The sequence below is a fragment of the Musa acuminata genome, chromosome BXJ3-6 (assembly GCF_036884655.1).
Source record: "Musa acuminata AAA Group cultivar baxijiao chromosome BXJ3-6, Cavendish_Baxijiao_AAA, whole genome shotgun sequence".
NCBI lineage: Eukaryota > Viridiplantae > Streptophyta > Magnoliopsida > Zingiberales > Musaceae > Musa > Musa acuminata.
The window spans coordinates 17,766,326-17,780,317 of NC_088354.1; the positions used below are offsets into that span (position 1 = coordinate 17,766,326).

The 13,992-nt window shown below is 37.4% G+C and overlaps 2 protein-coding genes across 3 annotated transcripts; one reads left to right on the plus strand and one right to left on the minus strand.

Annotated features, from left to right (window-relative positions):
- Positions 1-4,540: 4,540 nt before the first annotated feature.
- On the minus strand, positions 4,541-6,673 carry LOC103988633 (SWI/SNF complex component SNF12 homolog). 2 transcript variants are annotated; one of them, XM_009407217.2, is made up of 3 exons: positions 6,485-6,673; positions 4,879-6,391; positions 4,541-4,779 (listed from the first exon to the last, which is right to left on the minus strand). In XM_009407217.2, exons 2-3 carry the CDS (start codon positions 6,357-6,359, stop codon positions 4,707-4,709), a joined length of 1,554 nt encoding a protein of 517 aa, XP_009405492.2. In that variant the 5' UTR covers positions 6,360-6,391; positions 6,485-6,673; the 3' UTR covers positions 4,541-4,706. The 2 variants fall into 2 exon arrangements, with proteins under 2 accessions (XP_009405492.2, XP_009405493.2); XM_009407218.3 differs by having other exon boundaries at positions 6,478-6,642.
- A 4,085-nt stretch (positions 6,674-10,758) lies between these two features.
- LOC103988634 (F-box/kelch-repeat protein At1g67480) lies at positions 10,759-13,956 on the plus strand. The gene is made up of 3 exons (XM_009407219.3): positions 10,759-10,817; positions 11,766-12,499; positions 13,182-13,956. Exons 2-3 carry the CDS (start codon positions 11,952-11,954, stop codon positions 13,810-13,812), a joined length of 1,179 nt encoding a protein of 392 aa, XP_009405494.2. The 5' UTR covers positions 10,759-10,817; positions 11,766-11,951; the 3' UTR covers positions 13,813-13,956.
- The last annotated feature ends 36 nt before the right edge of the window (positions 13,957-13,992 follow it).

Genomic DNA, 13,992 nt, shown 5'->3' on the forward strand with positions numbered 1-13,992 from the left:
GAGTTCGTTGGAAGTCCGGACGTTCATCTGAAGTTCTACCGGAATTGACCGAGAAGTCCAAGAGCTTACCAAAGAAGCTCATCAGAACTCGCCAAGAAGATCATTGTGAAGTCCAGGAGCTTGCTGGGAGTCCGCTGGAACATTGTCGAGAGATCGTCGAAGGTTCACCGGAAGTTCGCCAAAAGCTCGCTAGAAGAAACCTAGACTTACCGAACTTATTTAGCTTAGTATATGCCTTAAAATTCGTAGTTAGTACATAATTGGGTTGAAATTGGGCCAAGTCAATTATTGGCCAATTGGGCCCAAGTTTGAGCTATGTTGGGCCAAGTGAAAAGGCACAAACAGTGACCCAACAGGTGAAACCATCGTGATATAGTCTCCGAGACTTTGTTAGGCGGTAGTACCGTCCAAACAATCTCCGAGAGACTATCAGGCAATGGTATCGCCTAGTGGTAGGGTATTAGGGGGTGATACCGCTAGGACCCGGGAAAACCGGAATGAGACATTTTTAGGCTCCAAATTTTAATCCACTTGAAACCTATAAATACACCTCTCATCCCTAGTTAACACACACACAACTGAGATTAAAAAGAAAAGAAAATACTGTTGTAATCTTGTGTGAACTCCTCTCAAACTCTAAGTATTAGTCTTGTTTAAGATAGGAGTGAAGGGGGTTATAAAGGTCACACCTGAACCTGTCAAAAGGATAATCGAATTGTAAAATGATAGTTGATCTTCGCTCAAATATTGTTAGTGGAAGTCGATGGTCTCGACGGAAGAGGAATCGATGGAATAGATGTAGGTCACGACGACCGAACCACTATAAAATGGTTTGCATTTCGTTTTGAGCAATTTACCTTTACTGCAAACTGATTTACATTCTTATTACTTTCACTACGCTCCCATATGCTTTCAAGTTAATATCTTTACGAAACGATTTTCGTCGGAATCAGATTTAATCAAAATGAAGATTTTTGAAACCGATAATTTTTCCGCTGCACTAATTCACCCTCCCCTCTTAGTGCCGACTCGTTCATAATAATTTTCACTTACTAGTGAAAAAATCATACATGTAAACAAGATATCTTAAGAACAGCGTTTTCTATATATCCCAGTGTAGCAAGATGAAATGTTTTGGAAAAGTAACTATTACCGGGGACAGCAAAATAATGCATGAAGGAGAAAACTATCTTCGTGATCCTATAAGAAATCTTGAGTTTATATAAATGATATATATATATATATATATATATATATATATATATATATATATATATATATATATATATATATATATATATATATATATATATATAAACTCAGAAATCAGTTTATGTTCATCAGGAACAAGAAGGCTGGGCAGGCAAACAAGTGCTAAGAGATTCTGACAGCAAAAAGGCATTTAAACGAGTATGCTAACAGCAAATCAGGAACACTGAAGGCAATCAAAAGTGAACAGGGAGGGCATATGACATCTCATTGAAACTTTCCTGAACAAAAGCCAAATATAAAAGAATCTACATAAGCTAAGAAAGAAACAAAGATTACAAAGAGAAGTGCATTCTGTTATAGAATGTTGAGAAATCAAAGCACAAATTTTCCTCCAATACAACGCCATAAAAACAGAAACTTAAACAAGACACAGAAAGGTGAAAGGAGACTTTTTCACTTTCATAATCCAGAGAGCATATTAGAGAAACATGTAAACAAGAATTTACACAGATCAAAACAAGTTCAACAAAGTCATCCAACAGATTCTGATGTGCATCACTTTGAAAGTTTATAGTACAAATTGTCAAAAACAAAAAAGACATTCACTACAGTTAAATTTTAGATAAAATTTCTTAAACAGATGATACTCCCTGCTTGTTTTGACCCTTCTGGTCAAGTTACACGTACATCCCACATCCTACCTTCAACATAAGTCACAGAGACTTGCCTATACTACTGAATCAAATTAGCACACCGATGGTATCTCAGGTAAATTTCATAAACACCATCTATCATGACATTATTATAAACAAAAACACTTCTATTATCCATAGCTGAATGAAAAAAGAATTTCCTCTCGTCAGGAAAAAATGGATAAATTTTGTGATCAATGGGTAGAAGAGGATGACAAGGAGCCAACAGAGTGGAGGATGATGGAAGTGAGGAGAAGAGAGGGACAGGAGAGGAACTAAGACAGAAGAAAGGAAAGAGTGACATAAAAGTTTGTAACTACAAAAAGAAAGTCTTTTTATTATTAGGCCTGTAATGAATGTATCAAATGGTCAAAGGGGAATACTTTACAGGAATATCATTTTAAGGTTGACAAATGTCTACGAAAGATATCACGACATCAGAAAATATAGGGTCCATGATGTAATTATTTATCGTGTGAATCATATAATCAATAAAGCATGTAGTTTTGTGCATTTCACTAAAATGTTCCAATTAGTTGTTGAAACCAAGGTTTACATTTTGTCTGAACTGTTACATGCAGATCAGTATTTAGGGGTTCGAGCATAAACTGGTATGCAAAACACTCCGTCTTACACTTACCACTTGGTAAGCCTATTAAATTGAGCTTACCAACAACTTTTAAACTTTTTTTTTTTAATTTAGGTTACCCCTCACCAGCCTCTCTTCCTCTTATCATGACCTAGTATAATGAGATAACCAACCCAGTCGGATTTTTATCACTATGCCAATACTAAGTCGGGTTTTTATCATGACCTAGTATAATGAGATAACCGACTCATTAACTTTTTGAACCTAAACCATTTACCCGAAATGCTTAAGTTCAATTTAATAGCAGAACCCCTATGAGCCTCTTTTAAATTAATTTAAGACTTTCCCACCTCGAATGTGGGAGCAAACAGCGTACTACATAAATATAGTAGGATCTGTTTATCTTAAAATTAAATTAGATTCAAGCCGATAGGAATGATATCGGTTGTCATTAGATTAAAGTAAGAATAGATACTTCTAGATAGAACCATTAGTATAAAGTTCTGACTTTATTACCTTTCGCCACCTTGGCCTAAACCATATATTATCTAAACTTAATAACATGGGGAGCATTATGAAATGGGAAAATTTTCTAATTTCATAGCAAAAGTGCCCCTTTGCTACGAGGAAAGAAGAGAAATAAGTGAGATGTTTTAAGAATGTGGAAGAGGAGTGGGAAAAGATTCTAATTTCTTAGCAAAAGTGCCCCTTTGCTATGAGGATAGAAGAGAGACAAGTGAGATGTATTAAGAATGTGGAAGAGGATTGGAATGAGAGGGAGCTGAATCTATCTTCAGAAAACCATTTTTATTAATTAAATTAACTTTAACCAAATGAGGTTTGTTTAACTTATACTACGTTAAAAAAAGTCACTTTCAAAATGACAGGCTCCATATAAGATAAGATTTCTTACACAAATAAGATCTTATCAACTAACACTTCAATCCATCTGAAATTATATGATCTAACTCCAAAGAACTGCAAATAATTTTGAATCTGATGTAGACTCAAACTTGTATATTTGATTCTGCCATGAAAAAATTAGAACCAAATACAAAGTGTAGGACAAAAGGTGAATTTAATTGTATCACCATGACTCAAGATAATCCTAGCTAGATCAAATTACCAGTGTCTTATGTCAACTTCTTTGGTTCTGCAAATACCAAAGTAGTTAACAGATGCAAGTTTCCTAGTACCCTTGAGCCTTTCGCTCTTCTGTTCAAAAGATGAACTGTTCATTCTTTAGTTCCTAGTTTATAGTTATCAGCACTACAAGTTTCCCATTGTTACCTCAAACCAACCATGGTCCAATAATGGAAAAAGGGGCACATAATACATTCGAGACTATTCCTGACACAGTGCTTCTACAAAAAGATAAAAACAATATAACCTGTTATGAGCATCAAAGCTATGAGGAGGATTAGGACTAATAGATAAGTATAAGGTGTGATGATTGTCATAAGATATGATATCAACCAATGATTCATGTACAAAGACCATGTAATAAATTTTGGACAGATTAGATACCATCATCCCATGTACAAAAACCATGCAATTATTTAAAATAGTTAACCAAGAAACAGAATAAATTTTCGATTAGATTAATTACAATGCATTCAATTGTACATCATATGACTAAATGACGATGGAATGACCTAGTGTCATTTTTACTACTCCAGTACTATGCAAGTATATGTTGCACATTAAGTTCATCTCAGATATATCAATGATTAGTCATGAGACACAAAGAGCTACTTAGGTTGTTGAGTTCCTGTTGCATGACAAAGTGTCAATGGTGCAACTCATTAGACAGCCACTGGCTTGGAAAATCATAACTGATATACTAGGATGGTAAATTTTGTATTCAACTCTTCTTTATTTTATTAAAGCCTCGGGTCATGAGAAAAAAATAAGTACTTGGCTGTATGCCATATATAGCAGACATGTAGATCATATTAATGTGGTCTCAACTGTCTAGTTTAGTATGGAATTCCAAGACAATAAAAAAGGACAGAAGTGTTAGACTACATAACAATTCAACTCAGCATTAGTTAAATTGAATTTTTGCTAGCAAACTAAAATGATCATTATAGAAATTCCTTTCCGTGTCCAGGAACTTGAAAAAGACAACAGACAGAAAACCTACAAAATACAACCCTGTCCATGTCTAGAAATGTATGGCAAATATTGAGAGCAATGAGTCAGTCTTGCATTCATGTGCTACCAGGAGCATCATTACCGGTTGCAGGTTTGCGGTTGAGATAGCGTATGACAGCATCTTCAACCCTGTTATATTTTCACCAGTAGAATAATACAAAGTCAGAATATATGAGAAGATAGATCTGGGATAAGTTAAAATAAGTTCACACAAAGGAGAAGTCATACCATGGTTGGTTATAGAAGTCAGAACGGCGTTCCCTCTCAGCGTTTCGGTTTGCTTCACCCGCTATAAGTTTTAAGTCCCTACCCTGTGAAGCAATCAAAGCATTTATAAACTCCACAGGAGACTGACTGAAGCCAAGAAAGAAAGCCCTTCTCCTCCGGTGCTCATGAATCTTCTTAATGGAAGCACATATCACTTCCTCACAAGCCTCGATATCTCTGTGTTTCTCTGTGTTAGCAAGGAAGACTGACATTTCCTTCTGCAGAGGAAATGGAACATCAACTAGCACATCATAGCAAGCATTGCCCACGGCACCATTTCCTGAAAGCCTAATCTTATGCTCCAAATGAATGGGTTGTGGAGGAGATAGATGCGGTGAGATCTTCTGTGACACCATAGCAAACTTCATCTTGTCTTCTCCAAATACCTTCCTCAAAGGTGGATCACAAGCAAAATACGAGGGATCAGTAGGGTTCTGCAATTTCTTTGCCTTCACATACTGCCATATCCCAGCTATAATTCTAGCTCGTGTATCAACCTCTATTCCAAGCACCTCTATCAGTGGAGGTGATAATCTGAACTTTTCAGGATTATAATTCATCTCAAGCCTTATACTAGCAGTGAACTCCTTATCTCCCATCCGCTTGATCTCAAAGCCTTCATGTGCTGCTGGCAATCGTGCTTGCTCCCACAAGATCGTTGGGTTCTCTGGGTACAGAGATGGGTCCAACGCGATCGTAACCCTTTTAAAGAATGATGAGAACTTCGGGTATATGGGGTTGGGCTTAGGCAGCCCACCAACAGGATCGGGGTCAACACCGTCCTCCAAGATCCTCCCAACAATCTTCAGAGACCATGAGGGAGGCTCTGCATTCTTGGGCTCAGGAATAGTGCGTGTTTGGTTGGCGAAGGTATTGAAGACATAAATCCTAAGGGTTCTCTGCATGGAAGGAGGGCTTTTCAGAGCTTCTTGTATGTCGATCTTCTTCCTTGCGAGGGCCGCATCAACCCGCGCTTCAAACTCGAGCAACTGAGTGTAGAGGGCGGACTCAGGTAAGAGGGCTGCAACTCGGTCAGGCAGCTGCTTCTCTGGAAGCTTGCGCTTCTTTCTCCGGGCATCGGCAGTTATATCAGCGGTCTTGATGCTTGGGCTGCCGGCAGCAGAGATGGGGACCGGGGGCCTAGCTGGGGGCTTCTGAGGGGGCCGCTTGGCGCCGGGGGTCGAGAAGGAGGGGGATGACGACCCAAGGGGACCGAGATGGGACTGAGAACCCATATGGATCTGGAAGGGGGAGTGGACCTGCGGCTGGGCTTGGGATTGCGTTTGCGAGTGAAAGAGACCCTGGAAAGGAGATGGACCAGGCGCCGGCGGGGGACGGAGATGGGACGGCGGGTTAGCTGACGCTGGCAAGCCCATTCCCGAGTTGGCGAGAGACGGCGATCCGCCGACGGCGCGCGGCTGGTTGTTGCTGTTGGACGCCATCAAAAGAAACACCGATTCCAGGCCTCAAGATCCTAGTAACATATCCGAACGTGAAAATAAGAGCCTTTAAATCGAATCTGAGTAGAGAGACCGAGATTACACCAAAATGGGGACAAACATCTCACTCTTTGGCGGAGAGAGGACGTCGATTTCCGACGGATTCCTGGTGGAGGGAGAACCGCTATTGGGAATTAGGGCTTAGATGGAAGAGACGAGGGAAGAGGGAAGAGAGAAGAGAGAAGAGAGCCGAGCTCTCCTTGCTCCTCCCTTCGCAATTGCTTTCCGTTCTTTTTCCTCTTTTTGATGGAACTTGCAGAAGGCCGAAGCTTCGAACCAAATCCAGTCCTCGAGTTGAGATTTTTGACCAGGGTTGAACCTAACCCCCTAATTTGGGTCAGATTGTGATTCGGGTGATCAGATCTAAATAGATTTGATCAGCTAGCATTCGATTGAAAGAATTAAGGACAGATTTTAAATAGAGAAAAACTGGATTGAGATTGAATGATGTCACTCACATGGATTCTCTTCACTTTCCTTCACAATTTTTTTTCTTTTATTATAATAAATCATGTACTGATTTTGTTTTGTCAATTCTATGACAAAAAGTGACGCTTCACAGCTATTTTTATTGTAAATATTTTAATCTAATTTTATTATAGAATTATCACTTTTATATGTGTATAATTTATTTTTTTAAAAAATATTTTATACTAAATTTATGATCGAACTTATAGTGACCGGAGGCTTGATTGGGTCGATCGTGATTGAGGTTTGATTGGGTCAATGTTCCACCTAAACGTCGGACTACTTGCTTATGGTTGATTTGAAGACATTCGTTTTGGATGAGAGTTTGATTATCGCTAGTTTGGAATAAAAGCTAGATTGGATTTCACCTTATTGGTTGATATTTTTATTTCTACTTCATCCATACCTCACTATCACGTGATTAATAAATTATTATCCTTGAATATTATGATCCTATTTATAATTTTGTCACGCTCTTCGAATTCATCATTATATATGATGACATCTAACAATGATAGATGTTAGGAACGAGTCAACACTAAGAGGGAGGCTGAATTAGTGCAATTGTAAAAACGTCAATTCTAAAATCTTTCGTTCAGAATAAACTCGTTTCGGAAAGATATTAACTTTGAAAGCGTACGGAAGGGTGTGAAACAAAAATAATGAGAAAGTAAAACGATTTGCAACAAAGATAAACAATAAAATAGAAATATAAACCATTTTATAGTGGTTCGGCCATCGTGACCTACATCCACTCCACCGATTCTTCTTCCGTCAAGGCCACTGGTATCCACTAACGATCTTCCTTCAATAAGCGAAGATTAACTACTCTTAAAACTCGATTCTCCTTTTGACAGGTTCAAGAGAGAACCTTTACAACTCATTTTTACAAAGCTTCCCTCACACTCTCCCTTACAATAGTCTCTAAACTTTAGAGTGAGGGACTCTACACTTTATAAGGGTTTTCAACTTTAGAAACACAGAGTTTTTAATCACCTTGCTTGCTACTCTATGTAGGAATAATTGAGATATTTATAGACCCCAAATGACTTCAAAACTTCGAACCAAAATTTAAATCCCTGAGATTTTTAGGTACGAGCGGTACCATCACTTGCAGCTTGACACTGGACGGTACCATCGCCCAGTCTAGCGGTACTATCGCCTGGGAAACTGTGTATGGGCGGTACCACTACTTGACAACCTCGGAGATCGAGTTTTTTGAGTTTTCCAACTCACAGATAGTTCCACCACTTGACCCACCTTTTGAGTCATTGAATGAGCCTTCTAATAAGCCCAAATCAGTCTCAATTAAGGCTCAATTGGTCCCTAATTGAGTTAGCATGGTTACACTAAAAGTTAACTCAATTAGCCCCCTAAACTACTTAGATCTTAGACAAATGATTACAAAGGATGAATCCTTTGTCTGGCATATCATTGGTTCATCGGCGCTTCGTCCAATCATTCGATGTATCATCATCTTTTGTGACCTTTTGCCCGATCGTCATGTTGATCTCCGCAATTTCGATCTCCTTTGCGTAATATTTGCTACTTCGGCTCGATGCCCGAATTCATGATACGAAGCCTTCTACTAATACGTCGACCGATCCTCCAGCTCGACGTCTAATCTTCTGGCCCAACATTATTTTTCCTACTTCAATTGTCTTTCCTGATCGAAGTTTCCCGTGTCACTCAAAACGTAGATCAAATCATAAACACTATCAATTGGTTTCATCATCAAAATTCGAGATTCAAACACTTAGTAGAAAACTAGAAAATTAGGCATAATTATCCTAAACCTCATCATAAAAGATCCCTCAGGCATATTTTTTGGATTGGACTCTTTCCTAATACATTTTAGTCTTATAGACTTGACTTGATATTTAGTTAGATACATCAAATCAAAAACTGATTTAAACTTTAGAAGAGTTTTGTTGGGATACCCTATATAGTTCGACGTAGTTTTGTAAGAATCAATCTTGTAATATTTTTATCCAACATTATTTCGTATTAAGACAACATAGAATAGAACATCTATTGATTCCGAATCAACATCCAAATCAAATAATCAATATATATATATATATATGCACTGAAATTATCTGATCAAAATAAAAAAAATATAGATATCGGAAAAAAAGAAAGAAAGTAAAAGCATATTAAATATACTAAGCCTACACAGCTTGAAAATGAAACATATTCCCATGTCCTTTTATTTTTCACATATCTGCATAAGAGAAAATTACAAAAAGTATCAGCAAATCGTTGGCTTGCGCATACAACATGAAACATGAATACAGACTCAGCACAGATTATAAACCAAAAACAATAGGTGAGAATGTTAATCATTAAGTGTCAGGAGACAGATTTGTGTTGCTCTTGAGAGACATCCAAGTGTCACAAACCCATCGTGATTAGCTTACCTTTGCTATTTACATTGTATATGTTGTCAAACTACACAAACGAGCAATCGTGAGAAAATTTCTCGGATAATGTTGTTGTTTTTTTAATAAATAAAAAATAAGAAAAATATATTACTTTAACAACGTTACAATCATGTCTTAAGATGCATGGTTTTGGCAATCAAGAGGTCAGGAGTCGGGAGTCCTTAATTATGCATCGCATGTAATGGGTTTGAATGAAAAGAATAAATTAAAAGATAATCAATCTATTGCAATCAAGCTCGACTCTCCAAATCCTACAACATTTAGAAATCACCATGCAAAATCGTCTGGTACAATCAAAATTTATTATCTATTTATTAATACTGAAAGTAGGTTGACCTTATATTGTCTGATAAAAAAAACATTCCATGTTTCGTCTTCCACCTCTTTGGATGATGACATGGAAATGATAACCATGTCGTCCTCCTATCCATCCCTCGTGGCCGTACTTATCTTCATTACTTGAAGGGGGAAACGGAGCACTCCATCTCTGACCATCCTGATCACAGCCACGTCAGCGCATTTATTTACTTCCATATTCGTGCTGATCTTAATGTGTGATGCGTTACTGTTCGTGCTTATCAAGATTAGTTTTTTTTTTATATGCGTAATATATATATATATATATATATATATCGCTAATTAAGAAACCTAATGAGAGCATTCCTTATCACAATCACCCACATCAGCGAAATCACAGCTTTCCCGGTCTCACAAATGTGTTGATAAATAGAATATTGTTATCGATTTTTTAAATTTATTATTTAATTTATTCATTTATTATTCCATCAAAGCTAATCAAATTCAACGTGATCTAGTGCATCAATCAATAATCATTTCCTTTCTCGTTTTTAATAGTCGATCCTAAAGAATTGGAACAATACAACTTATTTCTTTACATATATATATACATACATATATATACAAATACATATATACATATATATATACATATATACATATATATATATACATATATATATATACATATACATATATATATATATATATATATACATATATATATATATATATATATATATATATATATATATATGCATCGAAGTAAAATAAAAAGCTTTGTTTCAAAAATAATAACTGTAGTCTGATTTTTATTGTACAACTATCATTATATTAAATTTTCTATGATTTGTTAGCACTGTTCATTTAAATTTTTTTATTATTTTTTGAAATAGATATCTTATTTTAATTTTAATTTTGAACTATATTATGGCTGGCTTTAACCGTCATTAATTTTTTTATTCTACCAATATATTAATAGTTGGCCTGTAATAATTATTTTCAGTTGCTGATAAGAATTTTCGCCTATTTTGGGGCCAGAAATGGTCAGTGACGAGCTTCTTGGCTGGCAGCATTATCCTCTCTCTCTCTCTCTCTCTCTCTTACATAGATATATATACACGCACAAGCAGATGCATGTCGCACTCCTAAAGCAGCGTTGGTGTCTCTCGGAAGCTCTCGGGAAATTAGGGTAATTTCACCACCTTCTTTAGGTTTTAGTTAGAATAACTCTTCTGACATTGGTTGGAGCTCTAAAAGTTGGATTTTTGGCTGAAATTCTCCTTTGCTGTAGCCAAGCTTTTCTTTTTCTTCTTTGTTTCATTGGTCTGTCAACTCGGTGGAAGAATTTCGAACGTTTTGTCTTGTCCAGTCGTGTATTCAGGGGGTGTGTACTGAATGTGATGTGAATCGATAATAAGGGTTCCTATATCATCGTTTGCTGATGAAATGTTTCCGATGTGTAAACTTCTCTTTCACTTGTTTTGCTTGCTATCTTTACCTCTTAATTTAACATTCGGCCCGCTTTATTGGAATGCATCATGTTTAAGCCTGACGAAACAAAACTGGAGCTTCAGCCTTTATGTTTTTTATGAGCTTCAAAGTCCATTGACAATAGAAATGGTCAATTCTTAGGCATTTTGACTTCCAGATTTTAGTATGTTTTTGCGTACAATTTCATCGTCGCCCAACTTCTCTGTATTCCAAGCTTGTGGAAACTCGCCATTGTCTATATTGCTATTGGGAGAATATATATATATATATATATATATATATATATATATATATATATATATATATATATATATATATATATATATATATATATATATATATATATATATATATATATATATGGTTTTCATTCTTTAAATATTTTGAATGCATGTAACTATTTTCCATGATCAGTTAATTTTACATCCGAAAAATAAAGGTTTCTGGGAATTAAAGATTGTTGAACTTCTATGACCTTTGATACATGTTCGTTCTTCCTTTTTATGTATATATGTATTTTTTTGGGGATCTCTTAAGGTAAGGGTGTGTAGATATATTTCTTATGTATCTGTCCTTTTTGAACATCTTCTTTTCTGGCACTTGATTTATTTAAGAGCCTTAATCTTTCCATTCTAAATCTACATAGATTTGGGTGCCATGTTTGAAGAACTCTGAAACAGCCCAGAAACCATTGAAGAGCTCACGCTTGCACTGTTTGAATCCTCCCCATTATTCATACCTTTGCAATTCCCTTGAGTGGCGACGGCTATCGTTGAATAAACTGAAAGGGAAGATTTGCTGCTTATATCTATCTATCTTGGGTCATTGCAAAATGCCAACTTTAGCTGTGCCTGGCCTCCTTGGGTTCAGAAGACAATTTGTTGATTCAGAGATGCAACTCAACATTCCGATGCAAAATAGCATAGCAACTCTACAAAAAGTTGCAGATGGTCTTATCACGCAAATGCAAATGCAAATGGAAATGCACCCCATCATCCCTGGGTTGCCCGACGATGTGGCAAAGACCTGCCTTGCACTTGTTCCTCGGTGTGACATTCCCGTTATGGGTGCAGTCTGCAAGACATGGAGGTCATTTATCCAAAGCAAGGAGTTCCTTACCGTGAGAAAGGATGCCAAGCAGGTCGAAGAGTGGCTTTTCATCTTAACCGGGGATGCACAAGGGAGAGAGAGCCATTGGGAGGTCTGGGGAGGCTCAGGAGAGAAACTCAAGGTGCTCCTGCCGATGCCTGGCCCTGCGAAGGCTGGGTTTGGCGTTGCAGTTCTGGATGCGAAGCTCATTATCGTGGGTGGATATGTTGTCGATGCTGGAACCAAATGTGTCTCAAATGATGTTTATCAGTATGATTCTCGGCTTAACAGGTACTCTCACTCGGCCCAACTTTTTTTTTTGTCAGATTACATACTTTCTCTGCATCTTGGTCTCTAATATTAGAACAAAATCATGAAATGTTTTGTTTTTTTTTTGCCTGTTGTGTATCGAACTCCTTTGGACCCTAAATTTTCTGTAGTCAGTCAAAGTTACAAATTGAGTTTATTTCTGATTGTTCATGTTCCAAGGAGCATATCTGTGCATCCATTGATATGGTTTCAAGTCTTCTTCACTCTACTATATTTATTCACTTCTCTTCATTCTGTTACTTCAAATATAGTATGTGTTTTTGGTACTTGTGCTGATGATGATTTCCTTTCTTCCTACAATTGATTATTAATTGCCTGTTCGCAGTTTTGTCCTATCTATCTATCTATCTTTCACTTGTAGTAATTGAAACTTGCAAGTCCACAATATATATATTATTGTCTTTTTTCTGTAACTTGTTTTAGTTTTACTTCTCTGTGATTCATTTTGGATATTATTGAAAATTCACTGCAAAGTACATGGAAAATTGGATTGTGACCGAGGAACGAAAAGGATGTGACCGTTGTCTTCCCCGGGAGTAGGAAATTTAGTACCGAAGAAGAAGGATGAGAATGTTGTGGGAATATATTAATATTTTATTTTATGGGAGAAACATGATCGAATTTTTGCTCTTTTTTGTTGCAGATGGAGTTTGCTAGCGAAGATGAGCGTCGCTCGCCATGACTTCGCCTGTGATGTGGTTAATGGTCTAATATACGCTGTCGGGGGGTTGGGACCCAACGGCGAAAACTTATCTAGCGTCGAAGTTTACGACCCAGACAAAAATCAGTGGACCTTAATCGAAAGCCTTCGCCGCCCGAGGTGGGGTTGCTTCGCTTGCAGCTTTGATGGTTTGCTTTACGTCATGGGTGGCCGCTCTAGCTTCACGATCGGCAATTCCAGGTTTGTGGATGTGTACAGCCCGCAACGCCACTCATGGCATGGCATGAAGATTGGCTGCGTGATGGTCACTACCCATGCCATGCTAGGGAAGAAACTCTTTTGTATGGGGTGGAGAAATCAGCGGAAGCTGTCTATATTTGATCCGGTCGAAAATTCATGGCACGATGTCCCGGTTCCAGTTTCTGGGAGCTCTGCGATCGGGTTTTGCTTCGGCATATTTGGTGGGAAATTGTTGCTTTTCTCTGTCAAGAACGAACCAGGGCATCATACACTGTCGTATGATCCGGATGCTCCAGTAGGATCAGAATGGCAGATTTCTTCGTTTAAGCCTTGGGGGGGCGTTTGCTTGTGCAGTGTCACGATCGAAGCATAAAAGGGTTTTTTGTTGAGCTATATATTATATTGACCATCCCATCCCATCCCATCCGTCTACGAAGTTGCAGGAGTTTCTCGATCATTTTACTTGTGATTTGTTGTTGACTTGCGGTGGAAGTTAGTACATTAGATTGACTTGATTTGATTGTTGCTATTCACAGCTAGATTTCTTTCTTTT